The 19,927-nt window shown below is 40.3% G+C and overlaps 1 protein-coding gene across 2 annotated transcripts; it reads left to right on the forward strand.

The window, feature by feature from the left end:
* The first annotated feature begins 4,028 nt into the window (after positions 1 to 4,028).
* LOC146563390 (uncharacterized) lies at positions 4,029 to 19,105 on the forward strand. Of its 2 annotated transcripts, XM_085290464.1 has the most exons (4): positions 4,029 to 4,044; positions 7,362 to 7,407; positions 13,069 to 14,523; positions 15,656 to 19,105. In XM_085290464.1, the coding sequence occupies exons 2-4, from the start codon at positions 7,397 to 7,399 to the stop codon at positions 17,580 to 17,582; spliced, it is 3,393 nt and encodes a 1,130-aa protein (XP_085146590.1). In that variant the 5' UTR covers positions 4,029 to 4,044; positions 7,362 to 7,396; the 3' UTR covers positions 17,583 to 19,105. The 2 variants fall into 2 exon arrangements, with proteins under 2 accessions (XP_085146590.1, XP_085146589.1); XM_085290463.1 differs by lacking the exon at positions 4,029 to 4,044 and having other exon boundaries at positions 7,313 to 7,407.
* Positions 19,106 to 19,927: the final 822 nt, after the last annotated feature.

The raw sequence follows: 19,927 nt of genomic DNA on the forward strand, positions 1-19,927 counted from the left end.
ACCAGCTTAGCTGTGGATCCAGACGGCCCAAAATAGAGTCAGATAAGGACACTGACCGTTTGTTGGCCGGAAACTGACACTCACAAAATACACACTCATGAACACACTATTGGTTAAGTTCCCAGAAAGCATGAGTGGAAACATCTGGAACATGTTGTTGTTCTTAGCCATAGAAGGACATAGAAGGAGATAGGGGAATGTTTCTGAATTCTTCTGACGTCATAATGACTATAAAGCTTTCTGTCTTTGTGCAAACGAAGAAGAAGTCCGGCTCTTCCCACACTGTAATGTGTGTTTTAATAAAATGATCTGTGCTGACCCAAACTATATCCCAGTCGTAGTCTCTTCCTCAAATTCCGAACCATGACAGTGCCTTGAAAAGCGCTATATAAATCCAACCCATTATTAATAAGCTCACCCAAAATCTCGGAAGGCTGACCAGGTGAACTACCATCAGCTAAGTTAAATGATGAAAATGATACTGTAAAAAAAAAAAAAAAAAAGTCCTTATATCCTTCCCTACTTTGTCTTCCTTTTATTACTCTTTCATTTTACTTTTTTTTACATTTTACTTTCACTTTTCAAATTCTTTATTGGCCCACCATAGATACACAGTTTATATAACATCTTATCTTTTTGGACTGTGGTTGGACTTCAGGGGACGTGCATAAGCTTGATCTTAAAGTAACCTTTCACTTTGTCTTCTGTCTTTATTACCCCACCATCATACAGTGCCTGATACTACGATAACGGGTCAATAGACAAAGGTTCAAGATATTACTGTAAATTGTAAAACTTTTACACATGGGATTACTGAACATTATGTATGTCTATAATAGATAAATAATGATGTAGATATAGACAGGATAATAGACGTGCTGTGGAAGAGAGACAGAGATTAATAACAGATATGATTTAATGCAGAGAGGTCTGTTAATACATAGTGAGTGAGAAAGGTGACTGGAAAGGAAAAACTCAATGCATCATGGGAATCCCCAGCAGCCTACGTCTACTGCAGCATAACTAAGGGAGGATTCAGGGTCACCTGGTCCAGCCCTAACTATATGCTTTAGCAAAAAGGAAAGTTTTAAGCCTAATCTTAAAAGTAGAGATAGTGTCTGTCTCCCGAATCCAAACTGGAAGCTGGTTCCACAGAAGAGGGGCCTGAAAACTGAAGGCTCTGCCTCCCATTCTACTTTTAAATACTCTAGGAACAACAAGTAGGCCTGCAGAGCGAGAGCGGAGCGCTCTAATAGGGTGATATGGTACTACAAGGTCATTAAGATAAGATGGGGCCTGATTATTTAAGACCTTGTATGTGAGGAGCAGGATTTTGAATTCAATTCTGGATTTAACAGGAAGCCAATGAAGGGAAGCCAAAACAAGAGAAATCTGCTCTCTCTTTCTAGTCCCTGTCAGGACTCTTGCTGCAGCATTTTGGATTAACTGAAGGCTTTTCAGTGAGTTTTTTGGACATCCTGATAATAATGAATTACAGTCGTCCAGCCTGGAAGTAATAAATGCATGAACTAGTTTTTCAGCGTCACTCTGAGACAGGATATTTCTAACTTTAGAGATGTTGCGCAAATGGAAGAAAGCAGTCTTACATATTTGTTTAATATGTGCGTTGAAGGACATGTCCTGGTCAAAAATGACTCCAAGGTTCCTCACAGCGTTACTGGAGGCCAAGGTAATGCCATCCAGAGTAAGAGTCTGGTTAGATACCATATTTCTAGGCTTTTCAGGGCCGAGTACAATAACCTCAGTTTGATCTGAATTAAGAATCAGAACGTTAGCGGCCATCCAGCTCTTTATGTCTTTAAGACATTCCTGCAGTTTAACTAATTGGTGTGTGTTATCTGGCTTCATAGACAGATAGAGCTGGGTGTTATCTGCATAGCAGTGAAAATTTATGCAATGTCTTCTAATGATGCTGCCTAGGGGGAAGCATGTATAGTGTAAACAGAATTGGTCCAAGCACTGAACCCTGTGGAACTCCATAACTGACCTCAGTACTTAATGGATCTCTGAAAACACACACAAAAATCACTGAGGGTTTGGAGATGAAGCACATGTCTGCTGCTTCCACTTGCTGCCAGGGGGACAGTTGCTGGAGACGGGGTTTTTAAAATGACCACTTGATAATGGAGACCAATTGCTAGCTGCCAGGTCAATGCCAGACCAAAACAGCTCTCCAAGCAGAAGGAGGACCTGCTGAGACAGTGAAAGACAAAGATAACAATCCAGACACATTTATTCGAAATACAGCTAAGGCCATAACAATACAATTAAGATTATCTTATTGTCTTGGCACAAAGTCGCTGTGGAGACTGATGATGCAATTGCAATTAAAAAAGTAGCAATAGTCATAATTTGCTCAGTTCTGGTATCTACCACTGAAGCTCAATTAGTATCCCCTCGGCTTTCTCCCTGTATTTTGGAGTCCTTCACAGTAGACAACGGGACCTGTTCCCTGTGCCTTCAGACCACAAAAAGAAAAGTGTGAACAGACATAAACAGGATGTGTGGCTTTCAGTCACTCGCTTGTGTTTGTATGGAATAATAAGAATGTAGTGGAATAACAAGAGTGTATTGATTAAAGTGGTTGATTGAACATTTATACACCGAATGCTGTTCTTCCTTCAGCCCAAAGATCAAAGAATTGGGATATTTAACACTATATAGATGAGAGCCGGAAGGAGCGTGTTTGGAGGCGTGGTCCCAGTTCTGAAATTCTGATACTTAATCACCACTTTTGGTCCTTAAGTGGCCCCAGAGAACTGTCTGTCCAATTTAAGTCTAAACAAACCTAACCAATCCTGACCCAAATAGTTAGAACAGTTTATGTCAGCTAACTAGTGACAGAATCGATAATTCAGGAAATAAGGAAAATAAGCAGGCATCATGTAACTGATAATAAATGTCAACTGTAGTCCCAGCATTATAGGGTGGGGCTAGGTTGTACAGGAGCGACTGTGGCTCAGGGGGTTGGGAAGCGCATCTGTAACCGGAAGGTTGCCGGTTCGATCCCCGGGCTCTCTGTCCTGGTCATTGTGTCCTTGGGCAAGACACTTTACCCTACTGCCTACTGGTGTTGGCCAGAGGGGCCAATGGTGCGATATGGCAGCCTCGCTTCTGTCAGTCTGCCCCAGCTGTGGCTACAACCGTAGCTTGCCTCCACCAGTGTATGAATGTGAGAGTGAATGAATAGTGGAATTGTAAAGCACTTTGGGTGCCTTGAAAAGCGCTATATAAATCCAATCCATTATTAATAAGCTCACCCAAAATCTCGGAAGGCTGACCAGGTGAACTACCATCAGCTAAGTTAAATGATGAAAATGATACTGTAAAAAAAAAGTCCTTATATCCTTCCCTACTTTGTCTTCCTTTTATTACTCTTTCATTTTACTTTTTTTTACATTTTACTTTCACTTTTCAAATTCTTTATTGGCCCACCATAGATACACAGTTTATATAACATCTTATCTTTTTGGACTGTGGTTGGACTTCAGGGGACGTGCATAAGCTTGATCTTAAAGTAACCTTTCACTTTGTCTTCTGTCTTTATTACCCCACCATCATACAGTGCCTGATACTACGATAACGGGTCAATAGACAAAGGTTCAAGATATTACTGTAAATTGTAAAACTTTTACACATGGGATTACTGAACATTATGTATGTGTATAATAGATAAATAATGATGTAGATATAGACAGGATAATAGACGTGCTGTGGAAGAGAGCCAGAGATTAATAACAGATATGATTCAGTGCAGAGAGGTCTAATAACACATAATGAGTGAGATCAATCGATGTTTAAAAATCTTGTTTTTGTCTAAACTTTTAGCTACGTGCAAAATCTTTGGTTCAGTTGCATTTAAGCGTGAATGTGTTGTAAAAATGAAGGATTCTGGTTGCTCTAAAATCACGTGACCACAGAGTCCCACCCTGCTCTGATGGAGTATAAAAACTTTGAACACAGACTGATCTCTGCTCTTTTTGCCTTTCAGCACCAGAGAGCTTCCTGAAACCATCGAAACAGGTAAGATCACTTCATGTTAGAATAACCAGAAATGATTGGTTCTGGGGCTCAATTATTTGCTACGTTTAGCAAAAAACATAGCTATATTATGTATAGTGTGACAGATTCTCTAAACTCCCAGATTAAATGCTCCTCACTATGTTTGATTGTGTGTGTCACATTAGTTGATATAATAATTTAGGTTTATATACATGCATCACGGCAGCACGGTGGTTAGCACTGTTGCCGCACAGCAAGAAGGTCCTGAGTTCAATTCTACCATCAGGCCGGGGTCTTTCTGTGTGGAGTTTGCATGTTCTCCCCGTGTTTGCGTGGATTCTCTCCGGGTACTCCGGCTTCCTCCCACCGTCCAAAGATATGCACTTAGTGGGGGTAGGTTAATTGGATAATCCAAATTGCCACTAGGTGTGAATGTGTGAGTGAATGTGAGTGCGAATGGTTGTCTGTCCTTGGGTGTTAGCCCTGCGACAGACTGGCGACCTGTCCAGGGTGTACCCTGCCTCTCGCCCTATGACAGCTAGGATAGGCTCAAGCACCCCCCGCGACCCTGAAAAGGATAAGCGGAAGCGAATGGATGGATGGATGGATACATGTATCATCCTCTAAAACTCAGACATGGTTTTCTATAAAAAGCTTTTCTTTCCAAAATTACAACAAAGTTTGACAGCATTAGTATTTCCGGTGATTTCAATATTAACACAATTCTGACATGAAACAATTTATTAGAGCAACATGTGACTGGTGTCACTTGCTTGATCTTCATTCAGGTTTAGATGTAATAATGTTAGATGTTGCTGTCTCTGATCATTATTGTGTGTTGTAAGAAGTATTTTGTTGCTCGGTCAAAACTAAAACCAACCAACTGTTAACGAGCATCACATCAGTGACAGCACAGCCAACACATGTACTTTCATCATGTGATGAAATGGTGAACAGTTTCTCTGATACAGGTTCTCAAATCATAAATCATATTGCATGTGGTCCATGTGAATAAACGGTAAAAAGAGCAAAAAGAATTCACTGAACTGAGAGAAAATATAGAAAAAAGAAGCTCAAAATTCATTTTGAAGTAAAAATGCTCATGTCTCTGCTGCATCTATAATAAAACACACTCAAAACCCAAACAGCACGTAAAAGCCATAAAAGACACAACAAACATACTGTCTGGCTGTGGTGTGTGAATGTATCTGAGAGAGAGAGAGAGAGCATGAGTGACATGAGTTTGTCATGACACCAATTTGATAATGAGGGTGAGAGATTACAACACCAGCCCTGGGAGCCAGAGGCAGACAGAGAAATACCCAAGAAACTCTGGTCATCGGCAGTGCACAAAGAGGGCTGAACACCCGAGGCACATGGACCAAAACCCCACAGGAAGCAGGTCAAGAGCTACGCAACACCCCCAACCTCCATCATCATATCCCACAGACACAGAACAAAGCTCAGCAACACACACACAATGTTTCTTTTTTTCTTTATTTGTTGATCTATTTGTGTTATGTTATATATTTGTATTTTCCTTTTCTTTTAATGCTTATTGACTCTTTTCAAAGACAGCTGACAGCATTTGATTCTGCAACAAATTTCTTCAGGGGACAATAATGCTCATCATATTATATTCCAATGTAATGTTTTTAACGTTAGAGGTAATATCTGAGTTTTTCATAGTAACTTATCTAGGGCTGCCCCCATTCTGATCAAATCACTGCCACAAGCATGATGTCCATAGTCTCACCTGTAAAGATCTGGAAGAAATTCTGATCAGCTACAGTCAAATCAAATCAAATCAAATCAAATCACTTTTATTGTCACATCACATGTGCAGGTACATTGGTACAGCACATGTGAGTGAAATTCTTGTGTGCGAGCTTCACAAGCAACAGAGTCCTGCACCGCTTGATCAAATCTGTATTTAGATACATTATTGACTCCACAAGGGACAGCTTACTGTTACAGGAGCACGATAAAGAGTAAAAATAGTACAGGCTACAATAAACTTAGGTTAAAAAGTGCCACAAAGAAAAGTAAAACTGAAGTTAGCCAAAAACAGTAAAAGTAAGACCGACATTGTGTAAGAGAGAAGTGAAAATCACATTAATGAATAATATATACTCTACAGTATTTGTAACATGTTAATATGTTGCATCTTATTTTATTAAACATGAAAAAGTCCCCCAAAATAATCAGAGGTTATTGTCATCCTCTGTGGCTGAAGCTGAGGATCAGAAATGTTTCATAGCAGATAGTCACCCAGCACACAGCAGCAGATTGTTGACTAATGTCATGCTGTGGATTGATCACCTCAGATGTTCTCTTGACTGAAGTTTGGTCATTTTCAGAATCTTCTTCATTTGTCTCTGCTCATCAGTGACCCTCACACTGATTTCACTCTGCTAATGTGTTTCTATTATCCTAACCATAGCTCTGTAGCCAGGGGCGATCGTGGCTCAAGAGTTGGGAGTTCCCCTTTGTAATCGGAAGGTTGCCAGTTCGAGCCCCAGCTTGGACAGTCTCGGTCGTTGTGTCCTTGGGCAAGACACTTCACCCGTTGCCTACTGGTGGTGGTCAGAGGGCCCGGTGGCGCCAGTGTCCGGCAGCCTCGCCTCTGTCAGTGCGCCCCACTGACAGAGGGGGTGGATGACTGGATGTGTAAAGCGCTTTGGGGTCCTTAGGGACTAGTAAATCGCTATACAAATGCAGGCCATTTATCAGTTAGCTAGCCACTATATGCCAGAACTCTTACCATCAATTAAAAATAATAATACAACCTCTGTTCACAAACTTATGGGCTGCAATGATGACATTAATTGCTGGATGCTCGAAACATTTAACAAACCTGGCATCATTTTGGACAGGGAATTTTGGCAGACAAATCAATAAGGTTTCAAGAACTGTTTTTTGTCACTCAAAAATGTTGAAAAGAAATGTCCTACCTCAAACTGACCCTGAGAAATTAGATTAACAGATTATATTATTGTAACACTCTCCAAAAAATCAGTAGGACATTCCGTCCGTTCACATATGCAGACATGTACGTATTTCTGTATTGATGGCACTTCATTGGTTCATTACAGAATTAACTTCTCCATTCACTCAGTGAAGCAGTGGGCAGCCACCAATCAGGCACCCAGAGAGCAGTGTGTAGGAATGGTACCTTGCTCAGGGGTACCTCAGGGTAGCTGTTGAGTGGATTCGAACCCCCAACCTTCCAATCATTGGGCGACCACACTACCTACTTAGCTATATAAATGTGAATTTAATTGAATTATTTTTTAAGATGTCTGCTTTGATTTATTTTCAATCATATTGTTTTCCAGGTATCATCACATCTGTTTGTTCCTCACAGCTCATTATGGCAACACAGTGAGTACTATTTAAACAAGTGAACTAATCATGAGGTATACTCTAAACAGAAGTAAGTACAGCCCAATCCGGAGGGGAGGTGTGGGAAGCCAGATTGGGCGCCCCCCTTCCGGCTCTCCTCTCTGCTCTCTCCTATCTTGTCCCTTTTGTCTTACTTCTCTCTATCACCTTTTCTATCCTTTTGAAGAAGTGAGAATCCATAAATGCTAAAGAGGTAAGTATTATTTCTCAGTTGGAGTGAATAGATAGGAGAAAATAAACTGTAGAACACTAAACAGAAGAAAGAATAAGAGAAATAACCATTTAAAATAAACCAGTGACACATTCCGGGCCTGGCAGGGCCTCCTTGGATGAGGGCGTCTAGTGATAATGGCCGAAACACCCGATGAATCCAAGGTCCATTACTGACGATGTGTCCCAAATCTTAATATGATAACCTAGATCAGATCTCTAATCTCCCCCCCCCCCACCCACAAAATAGATAAATAAATAAATGGCAGATTAGCCTCTGTAAAAGACCGAAAGTTGAGGCACACAGCGATGTGTGCTGCTGGTAAAGTTTCTGGGCTGCCTTTCCTCATAACAGCCATCCCTCAAGATTCTCGCCATTTAAAGCAATACATTATCAGGGACTGCAACATCTAGTCCTTTTACTGAATCAGATGTGGTGCGCCTTTTGTATGAAATTTGGTTGTGCTTACTGACCTCAAACTGATTTTATTTGATACACGGCGCTCAAAAATCTGTCAAAATGTTTTAGTACGACTTTGGTAAGCTACGAAGCCGCACCGCTTGATGAATTGTCAGAGCATTACAGCTACCGTAGCCAGGAGCAGTGTTGGTCAAGTTACTTGAAAAAAGTAATCAGTAACTAATTACTGATTACTTCCCCAAAAAAGTAATCCTGTTACTTTACTGATTACGTATTTTCAAAAGTAATTAATTACTCAGTTACTTAGTTACTTTTTAAAAACACAATTTACAACCTGAATAGGTGATAAAGCGATAGATCTTTCAGCCCAATTCTACTTTTTCTGCATAATCCATCATACAAAATGTAATCAAATGGAAAAGTCTCTTTTTAAAACTTGTTTTATTAATTTTAACCTTTTAACTTTATGCATCAAGCAAAAATTTAATTATATGCAACATTCTCTGACTGGAAGAAATTTGTTTAACATTTAAACCTATTTTCTGCACATTCCAGCACATAAAATATTTTGTGTGTGTGTGTTTACACTCACTCTTTCAAATAGATGCAAGTAAAACACAGCAGAAAATAAATAAAGTCAAAGACTAGCAGTCCTGTTGCTCTATTTTCACCTGTAAAGCAGGAGTGGGGCAGGCGGAGGTTTACCCTGGTGCAGGTGTGCCGGTGCAGGTGTCAGTGGAAGAATCCGCGAGTTTCTCTGTGAGTTTCCCATTATGTCGTTGCGCACTCTGTGCTTGTTGGAAGTTTAGGGGTTTTTTTCGCTGTAAAAAGAAGTTTTCTTCCCACGCACAATGCTAATGGACGCTAATGTTTTTGTCACTTTTTATGGAATCAAACTTAAAGTAAAGTCAGTACTTCCACGCTTTAAATGCTGCACGCTCATACTCAGTGTTGGGAAGGTTACTTTTAAAATGTATTCCATTACAGAATACAGAATACATGCCCCAAAATGTATTCTGTAACCTATTCCGTTACGTTACTCAATGACAGTAACGTATTCTGAATACTTTGGATTACTTAATATATTGTGGGGAGTTCAGACAAGGAGGAGACGGAGGTATCGTTTGGTCTTGCTTCCCGTGAGCTAGCCAGGGAGCACAGCCGTTTATTACATTTGCAGAAGAACACACTGCCACTAGCTAACTGCTCAGCGCGGCAACCACAACACACATAGGGCGCCCTCTGACCCCGGAAGGACACACCGTCGCAGCGAGAGGGCGTCACCCGTCACCATGGCAACATACACAAAACATAACTGTACAAGCAGAACCGCGAACAGCCCTGACCCGCTACAATATTATCATGCTTTTTACAACAACGTGAATGTACTATTGCTGTGTGATTTATTACTATTACTGAAGGTCCGCGACTCCGAACTGTAGTAAAGGGACCTCTGACTAATGCTGGGCTCACACTGTGCGATTTTTGGCCCATTTTGAGCCGATTTTTGAGTCGTGCGATCGTTTTGGCGATCGGCCCGATTTTGGCCTTCATCGTGCGTCGTGCATCGTGTAGTATACGTGAGGTAACGAGAAGCGATTGACACCTCACGACCAGCTCCCGATCATCAATCGCTTGGTCGTGAGGGTGTCACCGCAGTTTGCCACACTGCGCACGCGCAAACACAAATGTCAGCGAAAAAGACGGCGTAGCACGGCAGTGCAGCGTGTGATCTGGACACAAGCGATGGAGGCACAACCTGTAGAACCATCCGAGCCCTTTCGATGTGACCTCACAAAATTATCACGACCACAACAACCGTGAAAATAGTTGGATCGACACTGCTGCTCAATCACAGCTGCCTGACCAATGTTTTTCATTAGCAATTTAGCAAAGTTGATGGTGGTGGTGTGTCTGTGTGAGTGAAAGACGGAGAGGGAGAGCGAGCGACAGAATTTCTGTTATAACCTTCATTTTTATGGACGCACAGTGTGAGCACTCAGGTCGCATCAGAGCATCGGGCATAGTGTGAGACCCTGCATCGTGACCTATGAACTTCTAACCCCTGCGAGTCAATCGTACAGTTTGAGCAGGAGCTCAATCGCGCGACTGAAAAAATCGCACAGTGTAAGCCCAGCATAATACGGCGGGGTCCCTGTCGGCTGGTAGCCGAAAAATAGCTCTACTTTGTTGTGTGGGTCAACTTTTCTTGCGACAGACAGAGAGAGGCGTTGAAAGGCTGCTCCAACGGAACTTGTTGTTTTCGGAGGAAAACACGAACACAGTGTACAATCGAGTCTTAATAGCTTACTTACAACTGGGCTCGTCAGGCACTCTTCTTGGCTGCAGTGGTTATTATTATATTTACATGCTTCCAGCTCCCGTTTTTGCTCGATGACTGCTCGTACCTTTCCACTCCCCTTTTTCTCCCTCCTAGCGCTCACAGACACATAACGTGTATGGCAGTCCATTCTCCCAGCAGCACGGACTACACTGCCCATGATGCTACATTCTTTAGAGCTATGCTTGTAGCATTCTGCCTGTTAGCTTAGCACAACAACAACAACAACAACAACGAAAAGGCGCTCTCTCACCCAGGAAACACACAGTCGCAGAGAGAGAGAGCGTCGCCCTGTAACCATGGCAACCGTAACGCTGCCACCTGGAACAAAAGATCGTAGCTGTCAAACAAAACCCAAACAGTCCTGACCCGCGACAAAATGAAACAGGAAAGTACCCCAGTGTATTCCATTTATTTCAACAAAGTAACTGTATTCTGAATACCACCTTTTTAAACGGTAACTGTAACGGAATACAGTTACTCATATTTTGTATTCTAAATACGTAACGGCGGTACATGTATTCCGTTACTCCCCAACACTGCTCATACTCTCTCCGCACTCGATATATGATCCACTGTTGATCTGCACACAGCTGTTGTCACGAACGTTGCACTTGCTTACGTCACTGTCATGAGACATTCTCGCAAAATAAATCACGGTTTTAGTAACGCAGTAACGCAGCGTTCCTACGGGAAAGTAACGGTAATCTAATTACCGTTTTTGCAATAGTAATCCCTTACTTTACTCGTTACTTGAAAAAAGTAATCGGATTACAGTAACGCGTTACTGCCCGTCTCTGGCCAGGAGCCTCGCCGAGTAATACGTACTGTGCTTCAACATAATATTACCATATTGAGTGTGTATGAGGACCCCAAAATGGTTCCTGTTAAGATACTTGTGTATGAAGCGGATTTCAAACTCTATCAGTCGCGCAGTAGAACATGGAAATAGAGCAGCTGTGATAGAATTCAGCATTAACGAATCAATTGTACGGAAGTGGAGGAAGCAGAAGAATGAGTTGAGTAAAGTTTTACTTAGGTGACTGTTTTGTTTCGCTTAATGCGCCTTTTAATCCGGTGCGCTTTATGGTCCGTAATTACAGTAAAATACAGTAATTAATTATTAGGTGTAAATGTTACAAAATCTTTTATTAATTGTGGGGGGTTTTGGGGGGGGAAGGTGGTTCTTTCCATTTCTTTTTCATTTTTCATGTGGCCATGCACTTTTAAAGTTTAATGAGACCACATATGGACTCAGTAACAGAAAAGTATAGGACTATCAAACAAACAATCATCATATATTTAGTTTGAACATATAAGTAATATGTTCAAACTAAATACCACTTTTTAATGTCCGACACCGATTCCGATATCATAAATTTGGATATCTGCCGATACCAATATGAATCCGATATAGCGTATTTTGTAATCAATAAAACTGTTTTTTATAAATATTTTGCTGCATTTTGTATAAGTTCATTCTCAAGTTTTAAAAAACAAGAGACCGAAGCTATTCTGTTATAACTGTATGAAAAAAATACACTCCACCCAAAAAATTTAATAGTTTAGCAACACTGATCAGCTCTGATGATTCAGTAAGGACATCTCCTGGTTTCATCTTCATGTTTCCCTCTCACCACATATCCAAACGGATATCATGACCAGCAGCTTTTACAGCTGTGGCTCCAGCAAACATCAGCTGATACTAGAAAGTAATATTAAATACATTCTAACAACAGCTGATCAAGCTTAAACATGCTGCTGTTGTTTATCCGCTGGTCTCCTCTTTCTAGTGCAAAGTGGGCGATAAACAAACAAGAAAGACGGGACTTGCGGCAGAAAAGCCGATTAGCTGATCATTGATCAGTTTCATGTTTGAAGTAATAACAGGAGAGGAAGGGGGAGTGAATGAGATAAGTAGATGCAACTGCGCAGCAAAGACAGAATAACTCCAGCTTTGTGTCTATTTTTTAATTCTAGCTGAAGTACGGGACAAATCGTTTCCTTTTCACCTTAATGTGGAATTCCAATGGCCAGTCCAGCTGTGGCTCAATATATCAGTTGTTAAGCTAAATGTGGAAATACTATGCAAACATTTAGGGATGAACTTACACACTTGCTTTACTTCTCTGGGATAGTTTTCGCCGAGATGAAATGCCGCGGTTAGGAAGCATGTAGCGAGCAGCCGCTCTATCACGTGACACATACTCGATCGGATTACATTTTTTATTTCTCTCCAATATCCGATCCAGTAATTTAGGTCAGTATCGGACCGATACCGATGCGTAATATCGGATCGGTCCATCTCTAATAAGTAACAAGTGTTATGACATAAACACAAAATCAGTAAAAGCTTATTCAAAAAGAAAAATCTAAATATTGGCCATTTCCTGTTCAGTTCCCACTCATGTCCAGTTCAACACCACAAAACTGCTGGCATCTCTGCTGCTGGCATTGTGCGACATGTAAATAACAGCTGTGTATTAAATGTAGAAATAATATTGCATTCATATTGGTGGCACAATTACAGTCAGAGAATTCTTGATTTCATTCAAAGCCAATAAAGTCTGAACAGCCATCAGCAACCTACTCACAGAACAGAAAACACTTACTGCAGTTAAATGAATTATATCATTGTGTATTAAAATGAGCTCTGCTTTCTCTGCAGGAAATATGAGAGCATCATCTCGAAAAGGGATCAGAATTTTGATGGACCTCTTGCTGTCTACCAGCTGAGAGCAAAGAAAGAGAAGATTGGAACTCTGACAAGAATCACTGTTGGAGAAAAAAATGCTGGGAAGACAAATAAAACCCTCTTACTGGTGGGAGAAACAGGAGCAGGAAAATCTACTCTGATCAACGCTCTGGTCAACTACACCATGGGAGTGAAGTGGGAAGATGAAGTCTGGATTACGATTGTAGAGGAGGAGAAAAGTCAGACATCAGATGTGATCGTGTACGAGATCTTTGGTTTTGAAGATAAAACTCTGCCCTACTCTCTGACCATCATCGATACTCCTGGATATGGAGACACCAGAGGAGATGAACATGATGACATAATCAGTCAAAGGTTATTGGACTTGTTTGGATCAAAGGATGGAGTTCATGAAATTAGTGCAGTTGGTGTGGTAATAAAGGCGAGTAATAATCCACAGAGTGACCGACTGAAATACATCTTTGAATTGGTAAGGTCTCTGTTTGGAAAAAACTTGGAGAAAAACACCGTAGCTTTGATCACACACTCAGATGGAAGAAGACCTAAAAGTGTTCTTCAAGCCTTCGAAGATGCAAAAGTTAAATGTGCCAAAAATAAGCAGAATCAGCCAGTTCACTTTCTGTTCAATAACTGCCAGCATGAAGACGAGGAAGAAGAATTTCTGAAACAAAATTTTGAACGATCAAAGAGAGGAATGAGTGAGTTCACAGCCTTCCTGAAAGAAACTACACCCCTAAAGCCAGAGGCAGCATTTAAAGTGTTAAAGGAAAGTATCAGACTGACAGCCTGCATCCAAAACCTGCAAGAAAGAATCAAATTCACTGAAGTGAAACAAAGAGAGATGAAACAGAGTCAGGAAGCTCTGGAGAAACATGACAACATGGAGAATGAAGAGGTCACTTCATTTGTTGCTGAAGTTTTTAAACATAAAGAACCTATCAGAGCAGAGACATGTGGGCTGGGTTTAAAAACAGCTGTCAGCTGTACAGTCTGTGAAGAGAACTGTCACTATCCTGGATGCACAGTGTCCTTAAATCAGTGTGAGGTCTTTGTAGATGGTTTTTGCACATCATGTACCAAGAAGTGTTCTGCATCAGATCATGTGAAAGACAAGTGGAGATATGTGACCAGGATAAGGAAAGGTCAGAAGAACGAACCACCAACAAAAGAGAAGGATGTTTATTTAATTGAAAAGGAAATAATCCAACAGAAGTCACAGTTACTGGATGAGTCCTACCAGCATCTTGTCAACCTTGAGCAGATTGCTCTGAAAGCTGATTCAGCATCCACTATTGACCACTTGGACTTCCTGATTGAGAAAATGAAGGAGAAAGAAGACACAGAGAAGGTCCAGAAGCTGAAGGAGATGAGAAAGAGAGAGGATGGAGGAACCAGAGAAGCACCGAGGTATGTCAAACTACATCATTTACAGAACAGTGACTGTCGTTTACAATTGTTATTAATACATTAATTAATACATATACATTTTAATTGTAATTATTATAATTAATAACAAATTTATTTTCAAAGGTATATGATAATTATCAGAGAAAAGTGTACAGATTAAGATGGAGGATGAAAAAAATCAGTGAAAGTATGTCCTGAGTTTATTTCACTCTCAGCATTCAAAGTTTTTCTCCTGTCAGCATGCAGCATGATACAACACTAATGAACTACATTTGTTGTAGAAACACATTGTTTATGGTAAAGAGACTGGAACCAATCAGTGTTTAGTGTGAGAACATGAAAAAACTACGAAGAGAAATTAACATCTGGTTAAAGGAGGGGGAATTAAACAAACCTTCTTATAGTGAACTAAAACTACAACAGTGTGCAAAAAAACAAATTGGACCAGCACCTTATTCCCAGACCATGATAGGCACTTCAACCATTTCCAGCTTGAAACCATGGCTTCAGACTCAGCAATGCTGATTCTTATCCTTATCACTAAAGAGAGAAGGTTACAGCTGGGGATCATTGATCAGTCATGGACTAACTATTATAGTTAATGGAAAATAAATGTTAAATATTTTTATATAGATGATAACTGAAACAGTAATGCCAATTTCTGAATCAAAATTAAAATTAAAATCAACTGAAATCATTTTGTGATGTTAACTTGTCTTTTAACTGCTTTTGGAAAGTGTCCCTTTTGTACTGTGACAATTAATCTGCCCAGATAATCCAGGCCAGCAACAGCTATGACCCACACAGATAATGTCATGCCAGCCAAATGTAGGGTTGAGGGAAAAAAGTATATTTGTTCAGCCTGTGAATTACAAATAAAGAAATAAAAAAGAAGCTGTCTTCTGATCATGTGGGCAGTGTACAGTCAGCCTCCACAGTCACTTTAGTCTCAGAAACATATAAAGTTTAATAAAAGCAGAAGTGTGACCACAAATGCTTTGGGAGAGCAGACAGACAAAAATAAGAATATAAATGATCAAAAGAGATCGGTTCAGGTTTCAGTGTTAAACAATTGGAGCATGTTCATAATGTTTACATGTGTACTGAAGACATTCTATTCTTTACTCTGCAGGATCAGTTTGATCTCATCACCACATGAAGACAACATCTCCAACAGTTTTCTCATCAGTTCAGGACCTCCTGCTGTCTATCAGCTGAGAGCAAAGAAAGAGAAGATTGGAACTCTGACAAGAATCACTGTTGGAGAAAAACATCCAAACAAGACAAATAAAACCATCTTACTGGTGGGAGAAACAGGAGCAGGAAAATCTACTCTGATCAACGCTCTGCTCAACTACACCATGGGAGTGAAGTGGGAGGATGAAGTCTGGTTTATGATCGTAGATGAGAAGAAGAAGAAACGTCAAACAGAAGCACAGACAGAAAGTCAGACAGAAAGTCAAACAGAAGGACAGACAGAAAGTCAGACATCAGATGTGATCTTGTACGAGATCTTTGGTTTTGAAGATAAAACTCTGCCTTACTCTCTGACTATCATCGATACTCCTGGATATGGAGACACCAGAGGGTTTGAATATGATAACATCATCAGTCAAAGGTTATTGGACTTGTTTGGATCAAAGGATGGAGTTCATGAAATTAGTGCAGTTGGTCTGGTGATGAAGGCGAGTGATAATCGACTGAGTGACCGACTGTTGTACATCTTTGATTCAGTGATGTCTCTGTTTGGAAAGGACATGGAGAAAAAAATCGTACCTCTATTCACACACTCAGATGGAAACAGACCTAAAAACCCTCTTCATGCTCTTGAAATTGCAAAAATTAAATGTGCCAAAAATGAGAAGAATCAACCTGTTTACTTCCTCTTTAATAACTCACAGTATGAAGACCAAACACAAGAAAATGAGTCTTCAAAACATTTATGGAAATTCACACAGGAAAACATGGATCAATTGATAGACTTCATGGGAAAATCTAATTCTCAAAAACAGATGAAACCTGGCGAAGTGCTTCATGAACGAATCAGACTGACAGCCTGCATCCAAAACTTGGAAGAGAGAATCAAGAATATTCATTTAAAGCAGATGGAAATCAGACAGATCCGAATAGCTGTGGAGGAACACGAAGAAAATCAGAGAGAAGAAAAGAAAAAGCTTGAAACAGCTAAAAAAACCCATGAAACTCTAAAGAGCCAAGGAAAACAGAAAAGTGAACAAGCTCTGAAAATCCAACAAACTATAAAGGAACGTGAAGAAGAGATGAAGAGGAAGGAGAAGTTCACTGTAGAAGTTGATGAGCCCTACAAAGTGAAAGAAGCCATTGATAGTGGGATGTGGGGTTTAGTTTTTTATGAAGCAGCTGTCTGCTGTACAGTCTGTGAGGAGAACTGTCACTATCCTGGATGCACAATGGCCTGGAAACCTGAACACTGTGAGGTTATGAAAGGAGGTTGCTGCACTGTTTGTACTAACAAGTGTCCAGCATCAGATCATGTGAAAGAAAAGTGGACATATGTGACCAAGACAAGGAGGGTAATGAAGACCAATGAACAAATGAAAAAGGAGTATAAAAAAACTGTGTTAGAGTATGAGTTAAAGAGGCATGAGTTAAAAAATCTTACAAATGAAATGAAGGAAACAATGAAAAAGGCAGCTGATTCATCAGTGAACAAAGAAGAAATGCAGCAGCAATATGATGAATATCAAAAAGAAGGTGAGAAGAAGTCGAGCCTGTTAGAAAATGTTGAAAAGGAAATGAGCAAGCTGACAGCAGAGAAGTCACAGTTACTGGATGAGTCCTACCAGCATCTTGTCAACCTGGAGCAGATTGCTCTGAAAGCTGATTCAGCATCCACTATTGACCACTTGGACTTCCTGATTGAGAAAATGAATGAGAAAGAAGACACAGAGAAGGTCCAGAAGCTGAAGGAGATGAGAAACAGAGTGGATGAAAAAACCAAAGCAGCATATTTGTACAAGTGGGCTCAAATACCATCAGCTATCAAAAACATTGGGAGATCATTCCCCTGGTATAAGTGAAAAATGTAAAAAAGCATCAGGGAGCTGTGCAGATGTTTTTTTGGTTTTTTTTTGATACTGCTCTATACTACACGTTCAGATCTACACCGGGTTTTTTTTTTGTGTGTTTTTGTTTTTTTGTTTAGCTGACAGATGGCATATTACTATTAAAAAAGCCTATTAGAAATGAATTACTTATTGAGTATTGATCAGCACTCACTTCTCTACTTAGAGAGCAGTCAGTTTGTTTAGCAATTTTTTTGGTACTAAGAAGTTACTGTGGCTTAGTGACTTCAAATCTGTACCAAACACAACATGTGGCTCTGTGTGCTCTGGTGATCCCTGCAGAAAAAAAAACTCAATTACTTCCAAAATTATCTTTGTATAAAAAAAATGTTATTAAAGAATTTTCCAAATATATGAGAATTGAACTGATATACTTTAAACATAGCATGAAATGATTTATCAGTGAAACATGATGACTTTTCCTTCAAAGGTCTCATGGACAGAGCTTTTACTCATGTGGTAATATTATTTTGTTTTTTATGGTGGCTGATAGGAATTGATTTTTGATGTGTGGATAAGGGCCTCTTTCTAAGATGGGAACATAATTTATGCTTACACATTTTATCCAGTTAATAAAACAAATATATAATTTCTCATTTATATAAAATACTTTGAGTTATTGCTTTTTCTCTATTAAAATACAGATATTTGTACTTATGTAACAGCTCATGACAAATATTACTACATAAACCCCCAGTGAGTTATTATGCAGAGCAGAGCAGGTATGAGCTGCCGGCTGTGCTGTAAATGCAGTGAGGACGCCCCCTGCTATTTAATGTTCACCCTAACAGTGTGAGTCAACAGCTCCCTGCCTCTCTGATGTGACAAACTAAACTCTGTTCTCCACAAATACATGTGTTTCTGTCACGTTGTTCTACTGTTGTTCTAATGATGTTCTAATGTTGTGAGTGTGAGCTTTATTCTGCTGCTCCTCTCATGGTGACTCAGTAAAGTGGTTGTGAGACAGTAACATGTCACTGACATTATGCAGACACAGTCCAACATGTTGTTGTTGTGGGATTATAATATTATTTTATGCCATGTTAGACCCCTAATTAAAGATTGTGAATTATTATGTAGTTTTAGTTTGCATTATTCTCCTGAATTAGAAGAAGGTGATAACTATTGCATTTGTTAAACTGATTTGCATTACATTAGACTGCTGATTTATTGTGAATGAATGATATTGTTTTATGATGCATTATACTGCTGAGTTATAAGAAATACTGTTCGCAGAAAGTCATCGCCTTATTTGTCTGATTAGAAGAGAACAGAGCATGCTGGAGTTTTCTGCCCCATCTCAGCAGGAGCAGATAAGCAGGGAGCCAAGGTCGTAGCTTAGGCGCCGTGTGAGAGAAAAGCATGTGAATGTTTAGGCTTTTATGATAAGGTGGGGGCCACTAGAGGCTATAAGAGTTTGATCAATGCTCCACCATTTTGAGATCTGATGCTGTCTGCGTACGGTGTCCATCTCCCACGTGTGTGATCATTAAAATCATCGTTTGACTCAACCCGGCCGGACCAGTGTTGTTATTGTGGTTTTTCTCTTGTCTCCATCCCCAATATTTGAATCCGTAACAGTTTGGGGGCTCGTCCTGTGGTATTGGGGTGGAAGTTGGAGGTTTGGACGGTCCGAGGTTGTCGAACGGACAGGCACAAGCCAGTGGTCTGACGCGAGTGGGCATAAACCGGCTTATACAAAGGTAAGGCACTACCTGTTGAATCTATTTCCAAAGTGTGCCAAATTGGACATGATAAAATTAAAAGTCTACTCACTGAAGTTACTGGTGAAGGCCTGTTTTGATTTTAATGAAAATCTCATGAGGTTTGAAAGTTGAAGTAAGTTATAATACTGGGTTAGAGTCCCAAGGTAAAGGAAAAATACTGGGTTAGAGTCCCAAGGTAAAGTAAAACAGTGAAATTGGGTTAAAGTCCCAAGTAGTTTGATAGGGAATTGGTCATTTTGTGGGTTAAAGTCCCAATTGGTCATAAGAGTGGACCTGAGTGGTCATTTTGTGAGTTAGGGTCTCCATTGACCACTAGGTTGCACCTGCCTCAGTCATACCCTTGTTTTGGGGGGTTGAAATTATCCTAGAACGGCGGTGGAACCGCTAAGAAGCGCAGTGCCCAGAGGTAACACTTGCCAAGGCCGGGGACGCCTAGGCCTTGTCCTCTTTGAGGGATAGTCAGTTGGTCACTGTGGAGCTTGGGGCACTCCAGAATAACTAGTGGTTTCACCACTTACCGTTTGGAACGGTATCTGCGCTTTTTTGGACACTGTTAAATTGAGTTAGGGATTT

This window comes from Mchenga conophoros, linkage group LG11 (assembly GCF_057382185.1).
Source record: "Mchenga conophoros isolate Kocher_MC1m ecotype Shallow Benthic linkage group LG11, M_conophoros_male_GT1.1, whole genome shotgun sequence".
NCBI classification, from domain to species: domain Eukaryota; kingdom Metazoa; phylum Chordata; class Actinopteri; order Cichliformes; family Cichlidae; genus Mchenga; species Mchenga conophoros.

Excerpts from the sequence above, each read along its gene's own strand:
- LOC146563390 (XM_085290463.1), top strand. The coding sequence starts at position 7,322 with ATGTCTGCTTTGATTTATTTTCAATCATATTGTTTTCCAGGTATCATC. Across the intron at positions 7,408-13,068 it reads CAGCTCATTATGGCAACACA|GAAATATGAGAGCATCATCT; the intron begins GTGAGTACTATT and ends CTTTCTCTGCAG. Across the intron at positions 14,524-15,655 it reads GGAACCAGAGAAGCACCGAG|GATCAGTTTGATCTCATCAC; the intron begins GTATGTCAAACT and ends TTTACTCTGCAG.